Source organism: Equus caballus, chromosome 6, assembly GCF_041296265.1.
Source record: "Equus caballus isolate H_3958 breed thoroughbred chromosome 6, TB-T2T, whole genome shotgun sequence".
Classification (NCBI taxonomy): domain Eukaryota; kingdom Metazoa; phylum Chordata; class Mammalia; order Perissodactyla; family Equidae; genus Equus; species Equus caballus.
In genome coordinates, this window is record NC_091689.1 from 7805122 (window position 1) to 7833005 (window position 27884).

The 27884-nt window shown below is 59.6% G+C and overlaps 1 protein-coding gene across 16 annotated transcripts in view; it reads right to left on the minus strand.

Moving 5' to 3' along the window:
- The window catches only part of TNS1 (tensin 1), a 206661-nt gene that overhangs the window by 175901 nt on the left and 2876 nt on the right, over positions 1 to 27884 (minus strand). For 6 of the 16 annotated variants that reach the window (XM_070270451.1, XM_070270449.1, XM_070270450.1 and 3 more), the window contains exon 1: positions 1305 to 1417. Coding sequence is in view for 7 of the 16 variants with exons in the window: in XM_070270454.1 (XP_070126555.1) it covers positions 1305 to 1419; positions 19220 to 19312 (208 nt within the window). In the remaining 9 variants the exon portion in view is untranslated. Of the gene's footprint in view, positions 1 to 1304; positions 1420 to 11801; positions 12008 to 19219; positions 19588 to 27884 lie in introns of those variants that run through there. The other 10 variants (XM_070270457.1, XM_070270455.1, XM_070270453.1 and 7 more) reach the window with 6 other exon arrangements.

The window sequence follows — 27884 nt, forward strand, 5'->3', positions numbered from 1 at the left end:
CCATGGCATGGAGGGAAGGCAGACAGGAGAGTCCAGGTGGAGAGAACCGCGTGAGCGAAGGCTCCAGGGCGCAAGAGCCCGGCCCCTTCTGCATGTTTGACATACTTGGCATATTTGGGAAAGGGTGAGGTGCAGCTGGTTTGAGCACGGACTTGGGGAAGGGGTGGGTCCCGCCAGGCCTCGCGGCCCTGGGAAGGGGTCTGTGCTTTGTCCTGAGGTCGTGGGGCCCCCAATGCCCTACCCAGGAGATGACAGAGCAGGATCCACATGGAGTCCGGCTGGAAGCCGGTGTAGACGGCGGCTCCAAGAGGGTGGGCCAGGAACAGGGGCAAAGGGGCCGCGGTCAGTCCCCAGGAGAGAGATGCCAGCAGCCTGAACTGGCTGCAGAGAAACTCAGAGAGTCCAGCTGTGCTGGGGACCCGGCGACTGAGGGGGCGTGGGGGTGAAGGAGAGCGAGGCCTCTAGCGGGCCGACTGGGGGGTGATGGCATCAGCCGCCGAGGCTGGGTGTGGAGCCTCCTGCTGATGTCACTGTGTGATCCGGGACAAGACAGCGACTTCTCTGGCAGCAGCGACAGCTGACCGCCAGGCCATTCCAGGAGCACGAGGACGGTGATGGGAAACACCCAGCGGCCAGCAGGTGCCCCCACAGCTCTGACTAGGGGCCTCTTAAACACACCCCTAATCAGCCGCTAGGCATCTTTGCAGCACTCCTGGTGCCAGGCATACGCCACCCACACACCTCCCACACTGCAGCCACACAACCTCCATGTGCCATCTACATGCCCTCCACATGCCACCCACACACCTCCCACGTACCCTCTACATGCCACTCACACATCCAATAACACCTTCTGCACACCATCCATATGCCCTCCACGCACCACCACACACTATCCACATGCCATCCACACATGTTCCACATGCCAACCACATGACATCCACAGGCCAACCACACCCCACTCACAAAATCTCCACACCCCACCACATGCTATCCACACACCTTCCACATGCCATCCACATGCCATCTGTATGCCATTCATATACCTTCTTCATGCCGTCCACACGTAATGCCAGTCATCCACCCACAAACTACACGCCATTTCCATGCCACCTGTCGCCCACATGTGCCATCCACATACTTGCCATCAGTGTGCTCAGCATCCCCTCCCAGATGAGAACCCCAGGCACCAGGTTGGGACACCAAGGACATCCGCAAAGCCGAGTCCCAGGCTGGGTGGGCCCCAGGCCGTGCCCTTCCCGTGCAGACACGCTCCCAGCCCCGTGGCCCGACCAGCTGCTCACCTTTGCAGGTGCAGCCCTCACGGGTGATGGCCTGTCGGCAGATGCCACAGGGCTTCACCTTCTTGAAGGTCTTCACCTTGAAGTGGTGCGTCTTGGGGGCGTCCAGGTCCTCTGGCTGTGGGAGGAGAGGCACAGTGATTAGGTCTGGGCAATGGCCGGTCCTGGGGGAGGCGTCGGGGGGCTGGGGAAGGAGTAATCAAGGACTGGGGAAGAGGCGAGGCAAGAGCCCCTTCAGGGTGAGAGGCCGGAGCCCATTTCTGGGAGGAGGTGCCCAGGGAAAGAGGAAGCTGTGCGTGTGGCCCAGGCTCCCAGGCTTGGGTGGGGTCAGCATCCTGGGGCCCAGAGCCCCCGCATCTGGATCACAGGCCCAGCCAGGGCTTCTTAATCATTTTTTCCTTTTATTTACTTTATTAGCAGACTGCACTCATTTTAAATGTACTGCTTGATAGAATTTTACACACGTATGCCCCACGTAACCACAGCCCAGGAGGCTCCCCATGGCCGTCCCAGTCAGTATCCCCAAGGTAAATACTACTGTGACTGCTATCACCAAAGAGTCGTTTTGCCAGATTTTTAAACTTCATGTGACTGGAATGGTGCAGCGTGTCCTGTAGTGCCTGGCTTCTGTCACTCCGCATTCATTGGTGAGAGTCACCCATGTGGCTGCACAAAGGAGCGGCTCCTTCCTTTTCATGGCTGTGTAGTATTCCATCACCTGAAGGCAGCTAATTTGTTTATCCATTCCACTGCCGATAATCCTTAACTTTTTCACCCATGTTCCCAGAGTGCCATGTCCCTCGTTCTCTCTCTCATCCTCATTACCACCTCCTGCCCCAGCCCAGAAGGACTTTCCATCTTTATTTTCATTTCCTACTCTTTGTATTATGGAAATACTAATATGTTAAATATCCTTTTAAAACCTCACCACCACACATGAGATGAGAGGCAGGCTGGCAGTCCTTCTGTGTGACCTGCCATGAGCCCCTGGGCCAGTCACGTCCCCACCACCACCACGGGCCTCAGTTGGTCCCTCCAGACCATGCAAGGTTGGGCAGCACATCCTTGAGCTCTGACGGTCTGTCCTCTGTAACCGTGTATGGGAATGCCTCTAAGCCCCAAAGCCCCTCACCTACTCTGCTCAGGACCCCCTCTGCCCTGGGGCCCCAGCCCAGGCGCAGGCTGGCGAGCTCCGGCACCCAGAGGAGGCCCCAGGGCAGCCATCCCTGCCACAGGCACTGCTGCTCTCCAAGGCACCTCACCCTGTGTCCAGCCTGGTTCATTCCCCACTCCGGCAGCAGGGGCCAGCAGAGCACAGATGTGGCAGCCCCTACCTTCCGCTCCCAGGCACAGAGCTCTCTGAGCTCTCTCTGCACACACACGACACAGAGACACAGCCGCAGGCCCTGCAGCTCCTGTGGAGAGGACTTTTGTCTTCCAGTCCCCTCCTTGCACCCTGCTCCGGAGCCTCCCAGCTCTGGGACAGCGGCAGGGCGCCACTCGTGTGTTCAGAGGAGGAGGGTGGCATGTCCCACAAGCCAGCATGTCCAGGACTCCTGTCTGAAGACACTAATGGTGGGTCCTGGGAGAAAGAGACTGAGCCGTGAGAGACACAGACAAAATGAGAGAAAGACAGAGAGACAACGAGATAAAGAGAGAGACGGAGACAGAGAGACAGACAGACAGAAAAGCAACAGAGTCAGACAGAGGGGAAGAAAAGAAGAGCAAGATAAAGGCAGAGACAAAGGCAGAGAAGAGGACGCGCCCACGGAGAATGAGAGATCAGATCAGATCACGCAGAGACTGTACAGGGACCCACAGAATCAAGGGGCACAGACAGACAAAAGGACGTGGGAACCAGCTTGAAGGGGCCTCCAAAGGCTAAATCTGGGAAGATCTGAGCATCAAAATACACGATGATAGAAACGGGCTAACTGAGCCCACACTGGCACGTGAAATAAGTGAATCAATTGGAAGTTTGATGAGGAACAGGCTATTTACGAGTTTCAAAGCACCTCCCACATCATGCTTCTAAATTACAAAGGGGAGAGACGTCTGTTTCCTGCAGACTCACTGTATCCAGCGATAAAGCGACCGTCACCAGCAGCACCGTGCGCCGGGGGAGGCCAGGAGCGGGCATTGCCCCTGCTGGGTCCGCCGGAGAGCCAGCGAACCCGGTCACGAGGAGGCACCAGACCGACCCAATCGAGGACAGTCCCCCAGTGAAATGGCTTGTAAACTTCAAAAGCAGCAAGGTCACAACGTCAAGGAAAGACCGAGGAAACTTCCAGACTGAAGTAGACTGAAGAGCCAGGACAAGCAAGCTACGGCCGATTCTGAGCCTATCCCCCCCACCCCCGCCTCCCCCCGCAACCCAGGCCAGCCTCCAGCGGGTCCGCGGTGGGGGGCGGGGGCCAGGCGCGGCAGGGCAGTGTGCACCTGGGACGGCTGCGCTGGGTTAGCAGGAGCATGGGGGAGTGTTTTAGGGGCGGCCCCAGCAGCGCTCCCTGCATGCGAGGCGGGGCGGCAGGGCCTGTGTCCCCGGAGTCCCAAGGGCTGGGTTCTGGGAGCTGAAGCTGGGAGCAGGGGCAGGGCGGCCCAGCTCTGGACCTCACTCAGTGTCCCCCATCCCACGAGGAGGGGCAGGCGAGTCCCCTCCTTTTCTGAGGTCTCGCCTCCCCTGTTTTCCCATCTCAGCCCTCAAAGTCTGGCGGCCTCCTAGGTGATCTGTCGTAGAATTCCAGCGAGGGGGCCTGACCCCAGTCAGCGGCAGCAGCCCAGGCGGGAGGTGGGAAGGGAGCAGGGAGGGGACCCCGGGTTCAGTTGAAGGCGTGTCTGGGGAGGCAGGCAGGAAGCCACGAAGCCCCATCGTCCCAGGCCCCTCTCACCCCCCGAGCCCGCCTCTCCCACCCCACTGTCAGACGGCACTCCCCATTCCAGCTTATCCCAGACTTCTCTGCCTACACCCCAGATCCAACCCACCCCGCAAAGCCCAGAGAAAGAGGCCTCCTCCCCAAAGCACGGTGGGGCAGTGGGATCTCCCGGAAGTGGGCCGTGGCCGCCCAGTGCACAGCTGGGGAGCAGGGAGAGCCTTCTGGACTGACGCACAAACGCCAGCCTTCTCCCGGGGCCTGGGCTTGTCCGCCCTGCCTGCCCAACCCCGTAACATCTGGGTTTACAGAATCTCTGCCCATGCGGGATGGAGGGCAGGAGCAGGTTCCAGATACTCTCGCTGGCCTTGCTCGTGGCCCCTCTGAGCAGCTCCTGGGCGATGGCCTGGCATGCTCTGGCCCCTACCCCCACCCCATCCTGGCTCTCTGGCTGAGGGAGCACTCAGATGGGAGTCTAGAGACGTGCTTTCTAGGCTGGCCGCCTTGAGAACATTAATGGCCTTCTCTGGGCCTCATGGTCCTCAAATGAAAATGAGGGGTCTGGACAAGGTCGTCTGCATGTAGATGAGTAGGGCGCTCTAGTGGTTAAGATTAGGCACTCTCACTGCCACGGCCTGGTTCGTTTCCCAGTCAGGGAACCACACCACCTGTCTATCGGTTGTCATACTGTGGTGGCTGTGTGTTGCTGTGATGCTGAAAGCTATGCCACCAGGATTTCAAATAGCAGCAGGGTCACCCATGATGGACAGGTTTCAGCAGAGCTTCCAGACTAAGACAGACCAGGAAGAAGAACCTGGCCACCCACTTCTGAAAGAATTGGCCACGACAACCCCGTGAACAGAGCAGAGCATTGTCTGATGGAGCACCAGAAGGTGAGAAGATGGTGCAGAAAGATCGAGCAGAGTTCCGCTGTCCCAGGGCGCTGGGAGTCAGAATCCACTCAAGGGCACCACCAGCACCAAGACAGAGTAGGGGAAAGAATGGGCCAGTCTGCCACGAAGGGACTGGGGGAGCTGGGGGCGGGATACACTGACGGTTACAGAGATTGGGATGTTCATGAGACATCACCCCTCATGGGAGGCTGGCGAGCCCAAGGAGGCCTGCTCGACCACCCTTGGGCAAGTGGCCCCAGGCCATGACCTCAACTCTACCCGCAGGGGCCCCCCTCAATTTATAAAACAGGCTGTCTGGTGATCTTGTTGAAAGAGTCGTCCACACAGGTCGGAAGGTTTCCCAGGAGGATGGAGGGGAGGTCTGGGGGGTGAGGGGAGCCTCTGTCTACAGAAATCAAAACAAAACCAAGGGAGCAGCAGCTGCAAGGAGGCATGATCAGACTCACCGGGAAGAAGAGCATCCCAGGAATCATTTGTTAAAATCCAGACGGAGAAGAAACACAGGCGTCTGGTCTGCCCTGCCCTGGCCCCGGGTGGCTCTGCGGTACAGCAGAGGATGTGAACATGCCCAGCAAGTGACAATGATCATCATCTTCCCCGACAAGTGGCCTCACACAGCTCACCAGGCCCCTCCCCTTCTGGGTTGGCTCCTAAAGGACCTGGGGCAGGGGGGCACGGCCACAGCAATGCCCACTCCCTCGAGAGCCAGAGCCCAGGAAAGGTTCAGGGTCTCAGTCCGGAAGCCCATCTTCCCGGCTCCAGGTCCAGAGCCCCAGCCCTGCGACAAGCACACCCAGCCTCAGAAGGCTCTCCTGGCCCTCCGGAGGGATCCTCTCCTTCCCACCCTCCATTCTACCAGAACTGCCTGCCAGATACAGTCTCCGCCAGAGGGGTGGGGCCCTTCTGGCTTGGACAGCTCTGGCGGGACTCCTGGGCCCTGGGGTGGGAAAGCACTGTTCGCTGGTTCCTCCCTGCCCCATGGGGAAGAGGGGGGTGGGAGTGGGGGTGGTGATGAAAGGGGATTGATAACCCTAAGATCCTCCAGCTCAGGAACTCCTGCCCCCTCCCAAGAAACCTCCCCAGCCCCGCCCCCACTAGGCTCCCTGGATGATGTGGCAGAAATGAGCCTAGACAAGACAGCCACCAAGAAGCAGGCCTGGGACAGACCTGGAGGGTCCACCCACCCTCTCCCTGCCTCCTGGCCTTCCACCCCTCCCAGTCTCAGCACCTTGGTGGGGACGCCAGGACCTGGTTGGCATCAGCCGTCATTTCTATGGGGAAGACTCAGGCTCCAGGTGGAGCTGCAGGCTGGCATCTCGGAGTCCCCAGGCACCTCCAATGCGAGCTTCCCCAACGCCACTCACCTTCACATACAACCAAAGCTCCTACCCCGCTCAGTCCCCCGCCAGCCTTGCCATGCTCTTGGTGGCCCTAGTGGAAAACTCTGAGTCACTGGCACCTCCTCCCGGCCCTCCACCCTCCAGTCCAGCCAGTTGCCAGGCTGTGGATTTTGCTTCCTAAACCTCTCTGGGCGCTCTCGTGCTGGTTAATCCCACTGTCTTTGCCCTACTGGAGGCCGTGTCGCTTCTGCCTAGGGCCCTTGCAACAGCCTCCTGGGCCCCCAACACTGGGTCCCTCCTTCCCACACAGCCTCTGAGGAGCACCGCTCTGTGGGGTCCCCTCACCCCAGAATGCTTCCATGCCTCTCCATGCATCCAAGATAAAAACGCACACTCCCTCCAGCCGGCAGGGGAGGCAGCCCGGGTCCACACTCACCCCATCATCTCCATCCCCACACTTCACTCCCCAGCCCCCGGCCCTGGGCCCACCTCACCCCGGAACCCCTACTCTGCTGTGCCCTCTTCCCAGAAAGCCCTTCCTCCGCTGTCAGCCTGTCAAGCTCTGAGGCACCCTGGAAGGCCTCCTTCAAGCCTCACCCCCTCGGGGAGGTCTTCCCAGACCCCCACCACTGTCAGAATCAGTCTCCAGGGGCTGGCCCAGTGGCACAGTGGTTAAATGCGCACATTCCACCTTGGAAGCCTTGGCTTCGCGGATTCGGATCCCGGGTTGCCGATATGGCGCCACTTGGCAAGCCATGCTGTGGTAGGCGTCCCACATATAAAGTAGAGGAAGATGGGCACGAATATTAGCTCAGGGCCAGTCTTCCTCAGCAAAAAGAGGAGGATTGGCAGCAGATGTTAGCTCAGGGCTGATCTTCCTCAAAAAAAAAAAAAAAAAGAATCAGTGTCCACTGCCAGCTTTTCTTCTTTTGAAAAGTTTAAAAGCTCCAGAGAAGATGAACATGCACACGCCCTTCGCCTCAGTTCCCCAGTCATGAACGTTTTCCGCTGGCACCTCCGCCCAACCCCCCACCCCCTGCCTCTGAGCCAGCCATAACCCAGCGGGGTCAGAGTTCCACACCCCTGACACTATGGCTTGACATGCAGTTCACAGTCTGCCCCCGCCTTTTGCCCAGTAACATCCATTACGGCTGGGCCTCAGTTCGGGTTTCATTTCCGCCTCAGGGTCCCATCAAGGCCCTGCGTTGCCTGTGGCTGTGGGTCTCTGCCGTCCTCTCTAACCCAGACACGTTACTCCAGCTCCAGCTTTTGACTCCTCTTCTACGACACTGACGTTTTGGACGGGTCCAGGCTGTTTTGCAGAATGTCCCTCAGTTTGGATTTGTCTGGTCGTTTCCTGGTGATTCGATCTCCCCCCCCCAAGCCGGCGTCCCCTCCTTTACTGGGCTGGACTGTCTTGGGCCCTGCCACCGCCCAAGATGCCATCTGACTCGTCCCTGTTCCCCGACTTGTTGGCTAGGTGACCCCGGGCAAGGGCTTAACCCCCGTCTGCCTCGCTTCACTAATCTGTTAGCTGGGCTGTAACAGTAACCACCCACAGGCCCCCTGCGAGGACCCAATGAGGGGGCCCGAAGGGCGGCGGGAGCAGCGCCTGGCGTGTGGGGAGCGCTCCCTTGACGCGGGCCGGGTTTCATGCCATTGTTCCTCATGTGCACACTGGCCTAGCCCACGGGCGGCGCGTGTCTGTGTGTACGTCTGCTCCACGTCCCTCGTGTCCCAGAACAGCGTGACCCCAAAGCACGTGGACGGAGTCACTGCCTCTGTTCCCTCTAGTGTAATGATGCCCCACTCCGACTGACCTGGCCTCAGGGGGAGAACGCGGGGTCACCCCCTTCACCAGCCAGGGACACCAGGTGCTGCCACCACCTGGCTGAAGAGCCCTGGACCTCCCCGGGAGGGAAGAGGGCAGAGAGCAGCAGTGACCCTGCCCTGGAGGGGAGGCAGGAGACCCAGGTTCTAGTTCTACCTTGCTATGTGGCCTTGAAAACATGCCGTCCTATAATAAGAGCCAATGTTTCTTACTGTGTGAGAGACACAGTTCTAAATGGATGCACATATTAGCTCGTTTAAAACCTAACAACCTTATTGGTAGGTGGGGAAACTCAGGCACAGAGATGTAAAGCTACTGGCCTAAGGTCACACAGCTACCAAGTGGCAGGGCCAGGATCAAACCTGGACACTGCCCTCTTAGGCAGCACGCTACACTTCCTTGGGACACTGCAGGAAGCCAGTGCTGTGTTTCTCTCCGCCTTTGTGCCGCACATTCATTTTGAAAAACTTTGCAAGAGGAGAGTTTTATTTCAGACCCTGGTCGGTCTCATGCAGCCCAGCCTAGCTTCCAACCCATGGTCAGGAGGCTCCCCGGTGGGCACAGCCCTCGACCAGAGCTCCAGAGAGAGTGAACTTGCGCTCAGCCTGGGGTCTCCGTGGCAGGAACTGTCCACCAGGAAACTGGGGGCTCATGAGGACCCTCTGACTAAATGTGTGCTTAGCACTGGGCAGGACACCAGCTCCAGAAAAGAGAATACTTCCCTGTCTGCGGCTGGTATCCAAGCTTCTGTGAGGTCCAGAAAAGTCAAGTGACCAGCCTGAGGCCACACAGCTTGCTCAGGGCCGGGCCAGGGCTTGGTCCCCAGCCCTGCCTGGTGGCTCTTTCAGCCCCAGCCTCATAAGCCCCGTCCCAGTTCCTGAGAACAGAGGGAACCTCCTGGAAGGAAGAGCCTGCAGCACTAACTCCATCGGCCAAACACCAAAAAGCCTCAATTAATAGACATGTAATTATTTTCTAGATAAACCCCACCTGAATCTCTAATAGCAAATGGGAGCATTTGATGGGAAAATCAAGTTATGCATAATACATAGCTATGCTCCTCACTAATAAAATAATTTTTATCCCTAGAGCTCATTAAAACCATGCACAACAGATGTATGACTTCTTGCAGCTCTCCCGGTCCAGGAACATGGGCACACATAGACACACATGCACCCACACGCGGCCACAGACCTGTCTCCCCCAGACTGTGCCTCAGTTTCCCTCCCTGAGGCTGCAGACCCAGGTAGTTCTTGGCCCCAGAACAGCTGGGCAGAGTCAGAGGTGGGGCCCTGTCCCACAACAGCCATCCCGGGGAGATCCCCCCATCAGATCTGGGGTGCAGGGGGTCGCATGAGCCAAGCAGGAGGCGGAGTCCAGGGAGGATCGGCAGTTACAGGGCACCCGGTTGCCTGACCTTTTCACAGACACTGTATCTGTCCTCACCCCAGCCATACAAGGTGTGTATCATTCTCCCCACTTTCAAGATCAGGACACTGAGGCTCAGGAAGGGAAGCCATGGTTGCCCATCTGGTAAATGATGGATCTAGGATTGAAGCTTAGCCCTGTCTGGTGTCAACGTCCACACACTTCCCGCCACCAGGTGCCTCTCAAGGCAGAAGCTGCCCCCTTGGCACGGTCTCCAGGCCTTTCCATTAGAGTGCCCCCTGTCCATAATTGGCGCCATCCACCGCTCCATTCCCTGCCGCCAACATACACCCCAGCCCTGCCAGGGCCCACCCAGAAGGAGGAAGGAGCTGTTGCAGCTGCCTTGGGCAACTGTGGGAGGTGAGGGGAGACAAGGACGCTGACGTGGCCGGGACTGTGCCCTCTGCCCAGCCCACTCACGCTGGCCTCTCCTGTTCCCATAGGCGAGTGCCCGCGAGGCTGTCCCACAGAGCTGGGAGGGACACAGCTGGGCTACCGGCAGAGACGCCAGGAAAAGGATCGAGAGGAGCGTCAGGCAGCATCCCCACCTGTCGCTGGTCCCCAGCACCCTCTCCCAGCTCTCAGGGAGGGCAGTGACATCAACATGATGCTCATGCCCCACTCTCTGCAACCGTTCCTCAGCCTCACCTCCCCCACAGGGAAACTGAGGCTCGCCAGGGTGAAGCACTTTCCCCACACCCTCTCAGCTGAAGTGGTGCTTCCTCCACCCACAGCAGCACATCACCCCGGAAGTCTAACTGCCATCCCTCTCACCGCAGGGCTCCCTCGCTACCCGCCTCTACCCTCAGCACAACCCGCAGGCCCCTCAGAGCCCGTCAGAAGGAGCTGGAAGGGCCTGGAGGGATGGACTTGGCCAAGGCTCCCATTTTACAGATGTCAGCACCAGCCCAGCCAACCACCTATGCATCCTCTGTGCAGGTGCCCCAGGCGCCTCCAGTCTATCACTCAGACCCATCCCCGCACCCGAGCCCCACACTCACACTCACCCCAAACCCCATAGTCCAGCCCCCCCACCCCTTCCCTCCTGGGCCCAAAGGACACCTGGCTGCCCAAAGCTAATCTCCCACAACTGTCCCCAGCCTGGGCTTGCCTGGGCCGAGAGAGCCTTCCCAAGGACTGGCCGGAAGAGGGAAAGGCAAAGAAGGGGCCACATCTGGATCCCGGGCCTGAAGCCCCCTCCCCCAAACCAGCCATCACTCTCCGAGAGATGGAGAGTGACAGAGACCGACATTAACCTCGGCCAGGGCTGGCTTCTGGCTTCCTCGGCCTCCTGACCCCTCTGCATGCCTTCGCCCAACCCAGACCGCCACGGAGCCCCTCTGGGGAGGGGGTCTCCCGCCCCTGCAGGCAGCCCTCTCCCAGCCTCCCCCTTTCCCAGGAACCTCTGCCCCTGACCGGACTCGAGACATTAACCCTCACCATGCAGCCCCCAGACCCTGCCCCCCCATCTCTCAGTCACCCCCACCACCCCCCCCACACACACACACCTTCCGGAACCTGGGAACAAGAAGAGAGAGAGGAGGCCATGGCGCCCTCCTTGATGTTGGTGGGGGGGTCTTAGGAAGGATGGGAGGGCTAAGGAGGAAGGCAGGGATGGCAGCGGGAAGAAGCTGAAACAGGGTCTACAAGGGCTCAAAGTGATGGACTCCGAACAGAATTCTCTCCCAGCCCGGCTTTTCCAGATTTCACTCTCCAAGTCAACCTCCCCGGTTCCCCGGGCCCCTTCTGCTGCCCCTCCTCAAACTCAGCCTGAGTGACTGAGGGGGTGCAGAATTTTCACCCCAGTGGGGTGGGAGCAGGACAGGCTCCTCAAAGAAGCAAGCTGCTTGATGGTTTCCGTCTGCTTAGGGCTCCCGGCCCCGACTGGGGGAGAGAGCATCGCGAAGCGGTCCAGCAGAGCATTGCCCCAGAGAACCGGGCCTGGGCCCCGCTGATGGGGAAGGACTTGGCTGAGGGTCTGCGCAAGTCAGTCTGTCCTTCTGTCCATCAGAGGCAGAGGGGCCCCCCTCCTACACTGTCAACACTCCCCCTCCACACAGGAACTCAGCCCAAGGGGTGAGGGGGTGCGAACTCCCAGCGAAAGCAGGCGGACCTACCCAGAGCATGCAGGACAGACAGATCCACGTCATCTTTGATGGGCCCTGTCCCTCAGGCCACGCCTGGGCCTGCCAACAGCCCCCGAGGTCACAGCCCCCACAGAGCAGGCAGAAGGGAGCTCTGAGTCCGTGGCCACTGCTCCAGCTCAGCCAGCATCTGTCGGCCTCTCAGCCTGCCTGTCTCCAGCTCCCTCCCTCTCCTCCTCCTCCCCTCTCTACCCCCTCGTCCCAGCCTCCTGTCTCCTCCCTCCTCCCAGGCTCCCCTGGTGGCGTTGGGGGTCAGAAGCCCTACCTTGCAGGGGGCGTGAAGGAGACAGGGCAAAGGGACCGTGGCTGGAGAGAGGGCCCCCAAGTCAGCCCCCAACCCTGCACCCTCCCCCAGACACACAGCCACTGTGAGCCCCCAGGGCCCCTCCAGTCTCGGGATCTGGTGCTGGCTGGCCTGGAGTCTGCTCCCCTCACTGCAGACCGCCCCCCTCCTGCCACCACTGAGGGACAGACAGACAGGCAGGCAGGACAGCACAGTCTGCATCACCTGGGGTTCCTTGGCCCCGTCCCATCTCAATCTCGAAGACACACTCATGTCCTCCAGCCCTCGGAACACACACTCATTTGCACACACACTAGGTGGGTCCCGGGACCCTGCCTGGGACTGTGGGAGAATGGCCCTGCCCCCAGGCTGTGGGTTTCGTTCCCATTTTTTTCCTGCTTCTTTTTTTTTCCTTCTTTCTTTCTTTTCTGCAAACATCTGTCCCAGCCCTTCCTGCCTTTCCTAAAGGCAGCCCCGCTCTGTCCCGCGAGAGGCTGTTTTTCTTGCCTGTACCCTGGGCCAACATTTGGTTTGCATTTCTCCACTTCCTCCTCCGCCTCCCGCTCCCCCTCCCAGGCCGGGTCTTCACCTCCCACCTCCCACACGGTACTTCTCCCCCATGTCCAGCCCCGGCCAGCCCTCTCCCCGACATTAGCCCAGGGGCAAGAGTTTGGGGTCTAGAGGGAGGGAAGAAGAGGGGGACAGATTCCAAACGTATTCCCAGAGAACGCAGCAGGGGGAGCCAGCAAAATGCACCCGAGGCCCTCATTGTCTGGCTCCCCACCCCCAACTTCCCCAAAATTTTCCTCTTTGAGCTCTGGCCAGGCTGGACCAAGGGAGGTGGGTGGGGCTGGTGAGTCACCCGCTCCGCTTTTTGGAGGCTTCCAGGGGAGGGAGCCAGCACCCAACCCCACCCCCTTCTGTAGACGCACACACCAGGACACACAGTCCAACTCACATAAACACACAAAATGCCGAGGACAGGGCCCCACCCAGAGCCGGCGCTCCGAGACCATTTTCCTGGATCAAATAACTTGGCAAGAAAGTCCTCTTGCTTGAGCCTCTATGCACAAACACGAGTGTGCTGTACATGCCCAGGGCCACATGTGCAAAGGGTGACATATCCCCCGCCTCTCTCCCCCATCACCCAAGAGCATGCCCTCGCCTCTTTCTGGCAGCACCACACACAGCACAACCCCAGGGTTCAGGCTCCATGACTGGCCTCTCCCAGCAGGTGGACCTGCCCAGCCAGGTGTGCTGGCTCCCAGCCCACAGTCCAGCCAAGACATCTACCTGGGAAACCCCAGAAAGAGAAACATTCACACTTCAACTGGGGCAAGGCTACCACATGCGGATGTGCAGGTTGCGCACTGGACAAGGTGATTCTGAGAAGTCAGGGGAGGACACTGAAGCAAAGTGTCTAATTCTGGTCCTTCCTGGAGCAGGTGCTTCAGGTAAGAGTGTTTGTTCTGATAAAGGAGATACGGTGAGGAATCAAGGTCCCTTCTCACACCTCTCCAAGTCCTTCCGCAGAGCTATGGGGCTGAGAAAGTTTCTGCCCTTACCCTGCACCCCCTGCCAGAATCACGGTGCCCCTTGGCACCCCCTGCAAGCCTTCTGGGGCTCAACTGACAGTTGAGCCAACACGGAAATGGACCAGTCTTCCACATGTGGCTGGCCCTGCAGCCACCAAGGGGATGTCCATAGACAGAGACGCCTGCAGACCTCCCTCTCTCCAAAGATGCAGTGAGGGCAAGCAAGAAGGGATTTTCAGGAGGCCTTTCTGAGAACCCCGAGCCCAGTCCCAGCCCCCCTCACCATCCCTGAGCCCATGACCCTAGTCCACATTGCCAGCCCTGAACCCACACCCCAGCGCCCATTGCCAGCCCTGAGCCCATGCCCCAGCCCCCATCGCCAGCCTTGTCACTCTGCGACAATTTCAAGGGTTGAACCAGCTAAGCCCTGACACCCCAGGCCCCTCCCACCGTCGTCCCTCCTTCCCCCCCACCCCCCCACCTGCTCCCACAGCCCTGTGCTGCTGGCGGCTCTGGAAGATGCGCCTCCCGGCAGCTATCTGGGGAGTTCTGAGAAGTCGCCTTGCAGCTTCCCAGAAACGCTGGAAAACAAGGCAGAAGACCAAGTCACAGCGACACCAACTTGTCTGGCCTCCCACGCAGCCCAAGGAGGCCCTGTAGCCCTCAGGCCAGCTCCCTCCCCAGGCCCCTCAACTGGGACTGAAGAGGAGAGTGGAGGACCCTAGTGCTGGGGGGCTCCTTGGAAGAGCCCTGCCTCCAGAATGCCCCGTCTCTCTTTTGAGGGTCTCATCTATGGGGATCTGTCCTGTATCTGACCTCTGACTGTCGGAAGTCCTTTCTGCTACCTAACCACCATCCTCCCTGTTGAATGTTAAATTCTGCCACCCGAGGCATCTCTGACTGTACGTAATGACTCTATTCCATGCTTGTTACCTACTGTTCATCCTTCACAGCCTGGGGAGGGTCACAGGGCAAGGACACATCTCATGTTTTGTGTCCCCAGAGCCTGGCAAACAGCAGGTGCCAGACATGGCTGCCGAGGGAATGAATCAATCCATCAATCAGTGGATCCTGACATATTTGCCCTACTTTGAGCATCTTCCGTCCCCTTTCCACACCCTCCTTCTCTGCCGCTCCAGCCCCCCGGGGAAAGGGCCTTGGGCATCCCTTGCCCTCTGTGCAGGCCTGTGATACCCTCCCATCTTCAGCACTATCTCTTCCCGCCACCCCCTCGCCTCTGAGCTCTCTCAGGCTGCAGACTCTCCAGAGGCCGGAACGATGTCACTCATCCTGGGATCCCCACCCTGTGCCTGGACCAGGGCTCACACGCAGCAGACTGCCGGTACACGCCGGCAGGCTGGCTGGGTTTTCTGAGCTGGGATCCCAAAAGCCTTTCCCCGCTTCCCATGGCCATTTCTGCAGAGGGTCTGTGTTCAGCTCCACTCTCCCCTCTGCACACAGAGCCCTTCCTGCTCACCGCCTGCTGCCCTCCAGCCCCATGCAGTAGCCAGCTGAAGAGATAGTCAGGACTTCGGCCCCGGGGCTGGCGGTGGGCCGGGAGGCAGGCGGAGCTGAAGCAGGGGGGAGGGGGAGGGCAGGAAGGAGCCTAAGGGGCCTTGTGAGCCTGAACCTGGCACTCTCCTCTCCCAGCCTCAGTTTCCCCACCCGCAAAATGACCAATGATGGCCTCTATGATCCCTTCCAGTTCCACATTCTCTGATTCACAAATTTCCCAGGCAAGGCCCCAGCTCCCTCCAATCCCTTCTTCCTATCCTTGACACTGGTCCATCAAGGCATTCTTCCTGTTGTCCAGCCTGTCTCCTTTGGAGGGATTGAGCCTGTCCTCTGTCACCACTGGTCACAGAATCCGAAATTCCCGGAACATCGGAGGAGGACAGACCTTCATGCTCAGTCGGCCCAGGGGTCACAGTCAGAGGCTTCCATGGCCCAAGAAACGTTAAGTGAGAGGAGAGGAGGGGTCTCTGGGGACCTGGAGAGGCAGGTCCAGTTAAAGGGGACGCCGGCTCCTCCGTGACAGCCACTGTAGCATCAGTGATGTAAGCCCACACCGTCAGATCTTTTTATCTGTCAAGAGAAGTCCTAAATCTACACTATCATACAAGATCTTTTATACAAAACATGAAAAAAATGCAAACTTTAAAATGTTGGCTTTTTCTCTTTTTTTAAACCATTCTGCCAGCCAAATGAAGCACGTCTGCCAGCAGGGTTTGGCCTTAGGGGCCCTGCTCGCCTAATCCAGCCCTCTTGTCTAACAGATGACAAGGTGACATGGTGAGGGAGGAAGTGGGACATGCCTGAGGCCACAGAGTGGGGCAGGAGCAGGGCTCCAGATCCGTGGCTCCCGAACCCAGATTTTTTCCTAAGCACCCTACCGTCCAGTCCTCACCAGACCAGAGTCACGCTCTCAGCTTCTCCTGCCAACACTGCAGCCCACTGTCTTTCCCACTGGGACCACACACACCAAAACCCTCCTCCCAGCCGGGCCCAGGGGCCTCCCATCAAATAGGGGGGTGCAGAGCCGGCACTGGGATTCCCCTCCAACGTGCAGCTGCGGACCCCAACAGTATGGGACACAGGAATCTGACACCAAAGCCCTCGGCAACTGTATCTGTAGCCTTTTGTCCCCTCAGACTCTGCCACTCCACCTCCAGAAAAGATCAATATTAACTAACCAGGCACTTAATTGCAGTCTTGCATTTAAACCTCCTACCAGCTCTCATTTTACAGCTGCAGAAAGTGAGGCACAGAGAGCTTCAGCAACTTGCTCAGAGTCACACAGCTAGTATGTGTGAGAATAGAATCCAAGGCATCTAATTCCATATCTCATGGGAATCAAGAATTTTCCTGCTGCTCCTGTGGCAATACAGTCACCAGGGACCAGGAGTTATGGTTCCACGCTGAGGTGATGTGTTAGCTGTCCTCCCATCTCCTTATCCAAGGGCTGCTGCTGCGGGTCCAGGATGGGGGTCAGCTGGCCAGGCCCAGGTCTGGCATGAGTTGGGGGAGGTGAGGGTAGGGGGAACACACAGAGGGAAACAGCTCAGTGCTGCCACATGGGTCAGGATGAGACCGACTGGCTCCATAGTAGCTCTGGAAGTGCCAACAAGAAGAGAAAAACCGCGGTCCTAGACAGCCCTGGGGCCTGGGGCCTGGGTGAGGACAGGGTCTGGCCGCTACTGCCCATAGGGTCTCCTTTCAGGTAAGCCAGGCGACTCCCCTGCTCCCCACTCCCATACACACTCGGCCTTGGAGTTCTGGGGTGCTCAGAGCCCCAGCAGAGCCTCCGCGTACCATTGCGCAGGACGTAGACTGCACAAGATGCAGCCAAGGGGCAAGTGGGGGCTGTAGTCCCACTCACACTCCACTTACCATGCCCTGGCGTGAGATGCAGCAGCGGGAGCAAGGAGTGCTTATCATCAAGCCCACCCAGGCACCCTGTGCAGAGAGGGTCCTCCCCTCGCCCTCATGCCCACCACCCCTCCAGTGTGACACTGAGGTCACCCCTTGCCCTCCAGAAATCTGGAAGCTCCCTGGGAGAGAAGGTGAGGTTCCAATCAGGCCCTGTCTGAGCCTCAGTTTCCCCAGCTGACACAGGAAGGAGCATCACCCCCAGCCCCTTCCCCCACCTCCCCTCCAGCAGCATCCTGGGTGCGGACAGCATCTGGACTCAATCCCAACAATGTTTAATAAAATCCTTCCCAGATCTTCACTCAGTAATCTTGATCTCTCCCCCAGTTCTAATTTCCTGCCTGACTCAGGCCCCTCGGAGGCTGGAGGGAGGTAGCTGCAGCTCGGGCCCGGCCCCTCACCCCCAGTCCCCAGCTCAAATCCTGGCGCATGAAATGCTCAAGTTACCTTCCACCTCTGCAGAGGAGGAGCAGGAAAGGCCAAGCGGCCTGGGGTCCGACTGACCTGGTCCTGGCTGGCCATTTCCCGCTGCAGTTGCCTTCCCCGGAATCTGGAGCCCGGAGTCCGCAGCATCTGAACTCAGAGCCCAGGGGAATGCGGACAGGGCTCCGGGCCTGTGGTCCCCAGCTGCAGCACCTGCCTCCCAGCCAATCCCTGGGGACAAGGCATTTTGCTGGAAGATTTCAAAGCACATCTTGGGTGACTGGGGCGAGAGCCTGCTGGCAGCTTTCCCCACTGCGGAGTGGCAGAAAGGGAAACTGAGGCCCAGAGGCGGCACCTGGGAGGAGGAGTTGAACACTTGAGCTTCTGATGGAGTGGAATGGGAAGAACGGATGCTGGGAGAAGCCCCTCCATCCCCACACCCCCCGCCCAGGCCCACCTGAAGGTTTCTAAGGAGGCGGCTCCCTGTCAGACACCACAGTAATAAAAAAGATAATATTCCCAATTTTTATTGAACACCTGCTATGGAGTAGGCACTTCAGTAAGTACTTTAAAAAATGCATTACCTCATGGGATCCTCACAACAACACAATGATGTGCGTATTATTTTAATCTCCATTCTACGTCTGAGAAAACCAAGGTTCGGGCAGAGGGTCCACAGCTAGTCGGTGGCAGAGCCAGATCTCAAAGCCAGGCAGACCAGCTCTACAGCAACGCTCCTACCCAGTGTGTCCTGAGCCCCCTGCCCCATGTGACAGGGGTCCCTTGGGCTCCCAAAGGAGTGGACAGGGGATCAGACAGCCAGGCCCCCGTTACAGGACCCCCAGTCCCTGAGGTCCTTCCCCTCACTGGAGGTTTCCAGGGGCTTGAAGTCATTCTCTTGGGGTTATTTCTGCCCCGCCAAGGGGGAATTTAAGGTTACATGCCATTTTTCCAGTTCCCTACTCTGCTGGCCACCTCTGACCCCCGTCAACCTGCCCTCCCCCCACCCGCCACACGCACAAGCGCACACACCCTGAAGGCCCTGCCAGGGATCTTCTCTGGGAGGACCCCAGGGAGAAAGATGCTCAAGCAGGACACGCCCACCCACAGCACTGCGGGGTCCCACCAGACCCCTCCTCACCCACCAACCTGCTGCTGCCCGGACCTGGAGCCCCAGCCCCCAGCCTCTCCCTGTCGGGTTCCCTGGTCCTTCCACCCTCCTGAATAGACGGGAAATCCCTCCTGATGTCCACTAGCCGCTTCCCTACCCATTTCCATCTCACTCTGTTATAGCCCAGCCTTAACTCTGGGTCCTCTGAGCCCACTGAGGGGAAAAAGAGACTTTTCCGGGAACTCGCCCTCCATTCCCACAGAAACTTGGGAGGGATGCTTAAAACCCCCAGAAACGTTCCTCTGTACCCAAACCTCCACTGCCCTCCCACAGACTGGGGGCTATCCTTCCGACTTCTGACCCAAAAACCCCAGCCGCCTAAGGCTGTGTGCTGGGGGAGGGGCAGCCACTCCGCCCTCGTGGATCAGCGCAGCACGGGCGGGGGCTCCCCGGGAGGCCCAAAACTCTGACGAGAGCCAGGATGACATCGGTCACGATGATGTGTCCTTGGGGCCGGGAGGGGGACAAATGGGACACCCCGAGGAGACGGAGGGAGGGGAGTACCCGTCGGGGAGGGGTAGGGCAGCGCCAGGTGAGGCGGACTCGTTACCTGGCTGCGGAGACAGAAGCGCAGGGGCAGGAGGCAGAAGAGGTACTTGCCCCATCGGATCACGCAGGAGAAGCACCAGCTCAGCCGCGTCATGTTGACCCCAAGAGTGGGCGCCTCGGCCGCGAGGACCGACTGCTCCGGGCGCAGAGTTGGGGGGATGAAGAGGAAGGAGAGAGCCCTGCCCCCGGGTCTCCCCGCAGGAGCAGCGCGAGTGTCCTGCCCCCTCTAGCGGGAGGAGCGCGGCGGGGACCCCGCGGCGCGGCCCCGACGTGGCTCCATCTCCCCGGAAGCCCCCCGCGGGAGGCGCGGGCCGCTGCAGGGCGCTTCCACCCTCCGGGACTTCCTCCGGCTTTTCCCTCTCTCCTCCCCTCGGCGTGACAGCCTCCGCCTGGCTGTTTCCCCGGCGGGCTGGGGGGCGGGCGCAGGCACCTCGGCAACTCCGGAGGCTCGGGGATCCGCGCGGGAGAGGCGGGTAGGGACCAGGCAGAGGCGGCGCCAGGCGCCGGGCGGCCACCTGCGAGCAGGGCGCAGCAGCGGTGGGAGCCAGGGCGGCGGTGGCGGCAGCATTGTGCTCGAGCTGCAGTGAGCGTGTGAGTGTGTGAGTGTGCGTGTGTGCGGATTCCCTCCAGACCTCCCTCCAATTCCCATATTGCTCCCCAGAGCATAATGTGATTAACTTAAACGGAGGCCACCGGCTCCCATGACTGAAGCAGACACATCCATGAGTCGGGCATGCACATGGGGACACTGAACACAACCTGGGCCAGCTGTCCCAACTCACTGCCAGGCTCTGACCCTGGCCACACCCCGACTCCTCTGCTTGGATCTCTCTCCAGCCAACTAGAGGAGGGAGCCCTGAGCATCCCATTGCCCCTACAGGTTGGAAGGGACCCCTCCTCCGAGGCTAACCCGGCTCGGATGGGTCAGAGCTGGACAGGCTGCCTCTGCTACGGCCGAACCTCCTCTCCAGGGTTCGGGGCCCTCCACTCCCCTTCCTCACTTTCTGTCCTGCCCCATGGCAGCCACCGGAGGCCGGGGACCCTTCTCTGCCTCTGCTGTGCTCAGACTTTGTGAACAGAGGATGGGGTCCTCTCAGGGTCGCCATACTGTGTGTGACCCTGGAACTAGGGAGAGGGAAGAAGAGAAAGGCTAGGAGGAGGTTCTGGACTCTGGAGAAAGGGAGAGAGAAATAGAGACACAGAGAGACAAAGGCAGAGAGAGACAGGCAGGGGACACACAGACAGACTACCGAGAGGTGGAGAGGCAGCCTGGAGCCTTGCCCCTAGTTCTGTTGCTGCAGAGACACCGAGAGGGCAGGCAGCCGGCCAGCCAAGCCCAGAGAGAAAAGGGGCGGAGGAGCTGTGGCCGCTGGCAGGACCCTTGCCAGGGCCTCTTTCACAGCAACAGGCCCCTGGAGCGCCAGCCAGGGTCCCCTCCCCCACGACCCTCACCGCCTGCATTCAGGGGCCTGGGCTTCTGGGGGCACCATCTCAGGGCCATTTTTCCTGGCAACGCTGTCTCCCTGGTTCCTTCCTCAGGGGAGGTTGGGGACACAGGACAGCATCGCAGGGGTTCCAACCTGGGGCTCCTTCCCAACAGGCAGCCTGAGGACCTGAGAACCTCTGGGCTGGCTCACCCCTGCCCCAAGCTCTCCTCTTCCCCGGCAGACTTCTCGGCCCTGCCCCATGCCCGCTTCAGCTGCTCCCTTCGAGGCCAGGCAGTGGGGTCCAGCGTTTTGGGGAAGAGTGGGCAGGAACACCATGAGGGAAGAGGAAGAAGTCACCGCTGGTCGGGGCTAGACGAGTGGGAGGGGAGGGACAGATGTTTTACGGCCCTCAGCCCCTAACAATCCTCCAGCAAGGGGACCATGGTCACTTCCCCACCATGAAGGCTCTGGAGTCGGGGGCCGGCCCGGTGGCGCAGCAGTTAAGTGCAAACGTTCCGCTTTAGCAGCCCTGGGTCCGCTGGTTCGGATCCTGGGTGCAGACATGGCACTGCTCATCAAGCCATGCTGTGGTAGGCGTCCCACATATAAAGCAGAGGAAGATGGGCATGGATGTCAGCTCAGGGCCAGTCTTCCTCAGCAAAAAGAGTATTGACAGCAGTTAGCTCAGGGCTAATCTTCCTCAAAAAAAAAAAAACAATGCCTCTGGAGGAAAGCCAGAGGGGGCAGCAGGGAAGTGGGTGGAGGTGGTCTGACCGTCCCCACTTCCCCACCCCGCAGAGGGAGCCCATCCCAGCGGGCCCTGCCTTTGTTCACACCCACGACCTCCAGCCAAGTGCCTGTCACCACTCCAGGCTGTTCCAGGCCTGTGGAGGGGGCCTTCCTCCTCTTGGGGGGCCTGTAGCCTCCACAGCCTCCCACCCTGGCCCCGGAGGACGGGGACAAGATGCAACACCCGAGGAAATGGGATTTAATCCTTTGCAAGTGGAACGAAGTTTAATCGAAAGGAGTCACTTGTAGAATTTTCTAAATGGCAGGAAGTTCTTCATATAGAATTGGTTACCGTGTGGCCCTGCCGAGACTGAGGGAGGAAGACGAGGTGACCTTGTCTTAAGGGGATTCTTAAAGGCTTCTCAGGGCGTCGGGCGTGAAAGGCACTTATCAAACACAGGAGGAAGGAAGAGACGGAGGGTAGGAAGAAAGAGAAGGAAGTGATGGCCAGCTGCTGCCCTTCCCCACAAGGAGATCCTGATGGACAGGGCTCCGAAGGGCGGAGAGCCCTTCACTGCCTTCCCTGCCCAGCAGGAGGTGTCCTTAAGCCACTGACCCTCAGAGAGGAAGGGACGAGTGTGCGGCTGACGAGGACACGAGGACACGCAGTCAGGCCCGTCACCACCTGGAGCTTCTCCCCACCCTCCCCTCCCACCTCCAGCCCCACCTCGCCCCACAGAGCTTCAGGTCCGGTGTCAGAACTCCTGAAGGTCGGCGTGATCCTGCCCCATGCGCACGGGACACGGAAATGTGTCCTGGGGAGTTCAGTGACTCCTGGGAAATCACAGTCCTCTGTTCTGTTCTCATCACTGGAGGAGAGCAGAATCCTGAGGATGGGAGCTGCAGAGCGCTCAGAGCCTCCGGAAGGTCTGAGCAAGGTCCCCTCGGCTTGCTCTTTCTCCCAAACGCATGTGTTTGGGGGGTTGGGAAGGGGTCCAAGCCCAAAAGGTCTCTCGGCCTCAGTCTTCTTTCTCCCTCAAAGCCCCAGAAGCTGCAGCCGGCACCTGGCAGGTGCTCAGGAAATCTTCTCGCCCACCGTGTCTCCTTCCAGGCCCCAAGCGTCAGGGACAGAGACACATGGCTCCAGGGAGTGGACCAGATATGGATGCTCAGACGCCAGGGACCTTGTATTAGAGGCCAAAGCGTGGAGTGAGTGAGAGGGTTGGGGATGAGCTGGGTAGGATCTGAGACCCCACCGTGTCCACAGGCCCCATGTGGGTGCCTCGCTCCCCAGTGGAGCTTTTGAAAACTTAGCCACCATCCTCCTGGCCCCTTACCCTGTCCGGGCTCCCACAGACTCCAGGCCTGTCTCCCAGCCCTGCCAACCCTGGGGACTCGCGCCCTGCGGCCCTCTCCCTCGGAACAATTTCTTCTCCACATCTCACTCTTGTTCAGAGTCCAGAGAGCCAGCCTCTGAACACAAGTCCGGGAGGAAACTCCAGAGTCTGGAGCGGGGGCGGGATGGAGGCCGTGCTTGCAGAGAGGGGCCGCTCCAGGCCTTTCTCCCCAAGCTTCTGCAGGATCAGGGCCAGGAGGCCCGTCCCCCAAGCCTGAGAAGCAGGAGAAGAATGGGAAACTTCCCAGAGATGGCCAGCGAAGCTGTCGGGGGAACAAGAGAGCAGGTCACAACCACCAGCCCCTTGGGGACAGGCCACGGGAGGATGGCCCACCCGGCTCAGGGTAGATACAGAGCTTCCTCTGTACCCGGCCCCCAGGGCTACAGTGCCCCCGGCTGGTGTTGTCTGTAGGGGACAAAGGCACCCCTGTTCAGGAGAATGGCTTGGGCATCTGATCGGAGGCTCAGGGTCTCGCTTTCACACCCAGAGAGATGCACAGAGGGGCCTCCCCGGGGACCTTCCCGCCTTTCTCCTCCATCAGATGGGGACAGGCCCAGCTCTGCAGGTGCTCTCTCACTACGCAAGAGTTGAGTTACTCCGCCCTCCCAGCCCCAGTGGTTCCTCCTGCAGCCCCAGGGGGCTGTCCCGCCGGTCCCTCTCCAGGCAGGGTTCCCAGGGCCCCAGCACCTCCACAGGGCCACACTCATGGTCACACTGCCCAACCACATGAGGTCCAGAACTTGCGCGCAGCCCCCGAGTTCTCCCGCCATGTGACAGAAGAGGGATCCCAGCTCCTACAACTCCAATATCACCTCCTAGGTTCTGGCCTTCTCCAAGCACACCATGGAAGTCCTTCCGTGCCCTCCTACCCCCAGACCACATGTGACAGCAGTGTGTTCGTTTCTTCATAGCCCTTCACCAGCTCGCGCTGAGATTTGCTCACGTCTTCACCGTCTCAGCCCCTGCCTACCAGAATGCCAGCTCCCGGACGACTGTCAGTCCTTCACAGTCACTCCCTGGCACCTGGCACGGCGGCCGGCACGTGGTGGATAAACACAAGTGGCTTGGTAGCTTGGCTGGTTGATTGCATGAATAAAGGAAGCAAGGAAGGAAGGCCATCCCCGCTTCCAAATCCACGGGTCCCTCCCCAGCCTGGCGTATGGGCCTTTGGGAGTGTCATCTTCAGGGTTCTTGCTGCTCCCGCAGCCAGGATGGTGCCCTCTTTGTGCATCTCCACCCCACCCGCCCCTGACGAGGGGCACCATGTCCCTATTCGGAAGCAGCCCCCCAACATCCAGTACTGATTCCAGTTAAACTTGAAAGAGATCCGACGCCTTCTTCTGCCCCTCGCCCCAACACACATGCAATTTACACATGAAGACACTGAGGCCCAGAGAGCTTAAGTGACTTGCCAGGAGTCACACAGCTAGAAAGCAGCAATGCCAGACTGGACCGAGGCCCCCATTCCAGGTTCATTGCCTTTCCATAGCACAACATTACAAACGGAGGAGGAGGCAAGGGAGAGAAGAGGGAGGGAGAGGAGGACAGGAAATCTTTCCCCTTACACACACCCAAAGGAGGTGAGGCCGTAAATCCTCTCTCCTTCCTTCACCACCACTAACCCAGGCCTCTGACCCCCGACAGGCAGGAAGTTCCTCCTGATACCTAACCTCCATCCTCCTCCTCAAATTCCAGACCATTTCCTCTTAGCCTGCCTTGCTAGGGAAGGAGAACAACTCGGTCACTCTCTTCTGCACAATACATGGCTTCAGACACTGGTGGCTCATTATTCAAGCCCCCATCCCCCACCCCCCCACCCCTCTGTATTCCGCAGCCTGAGAATCCTGGGTCCTCTGGGCCCCTTTCCAAATGACTTCCATCACCACCCAGCAGCTGACATGATAAATGGCGGTGGGGGAGGGGTGGGGGCAGACCTGGAGTGATGGTGGGTATTGATCCCGGGTGGGCTCCCTGGGCAGGCCAGGGCATCTGGGGGTGGAGAAGTAAGAGCAGGGGCCCTGAGGTCGTCCTGGTCATCCCTCTGCCCCTGGGGTGTTCGTTGCAGGGCCCAGAGCGGAGACTGCAGGCCCAGGAGCTGGGCCGCTGGGTCTGAGCCCAGGCTCCTGCAATGAGATTAAAGCTGGGACTGTCTAATTGATTCTGATGGAACCAGGAGAGGGAGTGAGATGAATGGAGAGTGCAGGAGGGGAGCGAGGAGGAGGGGGAGGCGGAGGACAGGGGACGGCCCTGGCTGGGAAGCCCAACTGCATCAGAACGAGCTAATACAATTACCATCCACCCACTCCCACACAGCCCCCTCCCCTTCCTGGGAAACCAGCCCACTGACTGGTCCATCCCTGAAATGGACCAAGAAGGCAGCTGGGTGCAGGAGGCACAGAAGGAGAAGACCTGGGTTAGAGCCCCTGTCCTAGGAACCCAGATAACACAGAAGGGCAAAGATAGCGACGGGGCCTGGCAGACAGCTAGAGACAGCCTGAGACAGAGGCAGATGGAGGCGGATACAGACAGATGAGCAGATCTCCACCTACCCCCCCCACCCCCCCCCACCCCCGTCCTCTGTCTACACCCTCCCTCCATCCCTCACCCCTCTCCAGGCAGGGGTCTCACTGGGCTCCTCTCCTGGGTCCATCCCCGACTCTTGTTTCTACAGAGTAAGGAAGTGGAGCCCCAGGTCTCTCCAGCTCCCTACTCAGCCCAGGGCCCTCAGTCCGTGCCCCGCAGACGTCCACGGATCTGTGAGAAGGAAGGAGGGCCAGGAGGAGCCAAGCCACTGACATAGATCCTGTCAGAGACCAGGGAGAGCGAGGAGAAGGAAGTGAGAGAGTGAGAGGCGTGTGAATGGAGAGGAGAGACAGAAAACAGAGGGCAGGACTGGAGGGGGACGAGGAGACAGGGAGGAAGGTGCAGGGCTCGGGACCACCCCACAGAGAGCAGCAGGACAGGCCAGTATGGGGGCAGGGGGGAGAGGAAGGGAATCAACGACGAAGGAGAGAAAGCAAAGGGCACAGCCGGCCAGCCAGCCAGGGAAACTGAGGCACAAAACAAGGCAGCATGGCCTCATCCCCAGGCTCCATAATCAAGCAGGGCCCGGGGCTCCCAGGGACTCCCACCACCCAAGACTCAGACCACTGAAGGTGGGGAGACCTGGAAGGGAGTATGAGCCGAGACCTCCCAGGGCCCACTGCAGCCCCTGCGCTCAGGAGCCAGATCTGGGCCCAGGCTCTCAAGCACTTGATTCCCGGCTAGGAGAAGCCACAGCTGGCCAAAGGGGGCAGGCCCAGAACAAGCTCCTGGGACCTCGAGCCCCCACAGATGCGAATCCTTCAGCACTTGGGAAGCCGGGAGAGATGGCCCCTCGTGCGCCCGGACTGGACCCTGCATCACACCCTGAAATCCCGCGTCCCCTCAGACCAAGGCTGGTGCTCTCCTGGGGGCTGCAGACTGCCCTTCGCTCTCCTGAGCTGAACCGTCCAGCACGGCTTCCACCTGAGCCCTGCTTCTGGCACATTCTGTCCTATTCTTACTCTGGTGGCTTCAGGGCAGAGCAGGGCAGGCCCGGGCCCAGGCCGACCAGAGAGAAGGAGGTCACTGATGCAGCCTCCCCCAGGCACCCCTGCCCCATCCCAGCCCCTTGGAGCGATGAGCAGAGTCATGACGCCCGAGGGGCAAGGGGTCAGACCCGAGGACAAGAGGCAACACCCAGGCTGGGCTCGGGCACAGTGCCCTGGGAGCCCCAGTGTCACGGGGAAACGGGTGTGGCAGCATTGGTGTTTCGGACCTCCTAGTGCGGTTGAGGGTACTCCAGGCAAGTGTCACCTCTGTTGTCCCCACTCTCACTTCCCAAAGAGAAGGACCCAGGTACAGAGCCAGCAGAAACCAGGGCCCAGATCCTAACCCTGACACTTCCTGCTATGTGACATCAGAGAGATTATTTCCCTATTCTGAGCCTGTTTCTTTGTCTGTAAAATGGAGACAAGGATCCTAACCTCATGGGGTAGTTGTGAGGGTTAAATTAAATGTGAAAATGTCTGGCACCGGACCCGCCACATCAAGGCACCCTGGGGAGCTACTGGGCAAATAGCTCGGAACCTGGGGCCAGGAGGGGCCCCCTGGGGTGACGTCAAGGCCAATCCACCAGCCCCACAGGCCTTCGTGGGCCTGCTGGCTGCACACAGCCCACCCACCCCCACCAGACGGATGCTCCCCGCCAGAACCCTCAGCAAGAGGACCCTGTCGGGACACACAGTTCACGCCGCTGTCTGGGGGAATGGACACCGAGGAAGAGGAGCCAGGAGCCCCAGCAGGATGAAGCCAAAACAGCACTGTTAGATGTTGGAAGCAGGCCAGAGGAGAGGAAGAATGGGGGCACATGAGCCCAGAGGAGGCTGGAACGCAAGAAGAGAGAGGAATTGAGCGATGCCTCTCGAGCAGAGAAGACGGCGAGGAGAAGAGTGGTGAGTTCCTGAGCTCCCCATCTGCACTGCAGATAAACATGAGGAAATGGGTCAGGACCAGAGCAAGAAATACTCAAGTTAGACAACAGGCAGAACTACCAATGAGGCACCACACTGCCAGAGAGCCCTTGTTTTCACCCTACTATTCCCCCACTCCCCTCTAAACCCCAAAAGAGGTTTGAGTCTTCAACTTTCCATTACTCAGCATAAAACCTCAGTATTAGAAGTCCTCTCTCACTTTAGCAAGAAAATAAGCCTGCCCTGCTCTCCTCAGTCTCACTTAGCCCAACACCCTCTGTACGGATTCACTTGCAGGAGCCACAACCCGTTCCTACCATCCATGGCCATCCTAGAGGCCTGGGGTAGGGGACCACTTCCCATCCAGACAGCTACCCCTTATCCCTCAGAGACCCCTTCCTCTTCCTCAACCAGGCCTTGCCTGGGCCCCTCACACCTGGTTTTCTCCAGCACCAACTGTCCCCTTCCTTAAGTGTCCACTCTCTGGGAGGCAGAGTGAAGGGTGCTCAGGCTGAGGACGGGGTAGGGGGTGGTCGGACCCTGTAGCCGAGCAGCAGGGGACCAGGACAGGAGAGAACGGAAGGGGCAGGGCCGAGTACCCCCAGAAAGAGAAAAGTCGG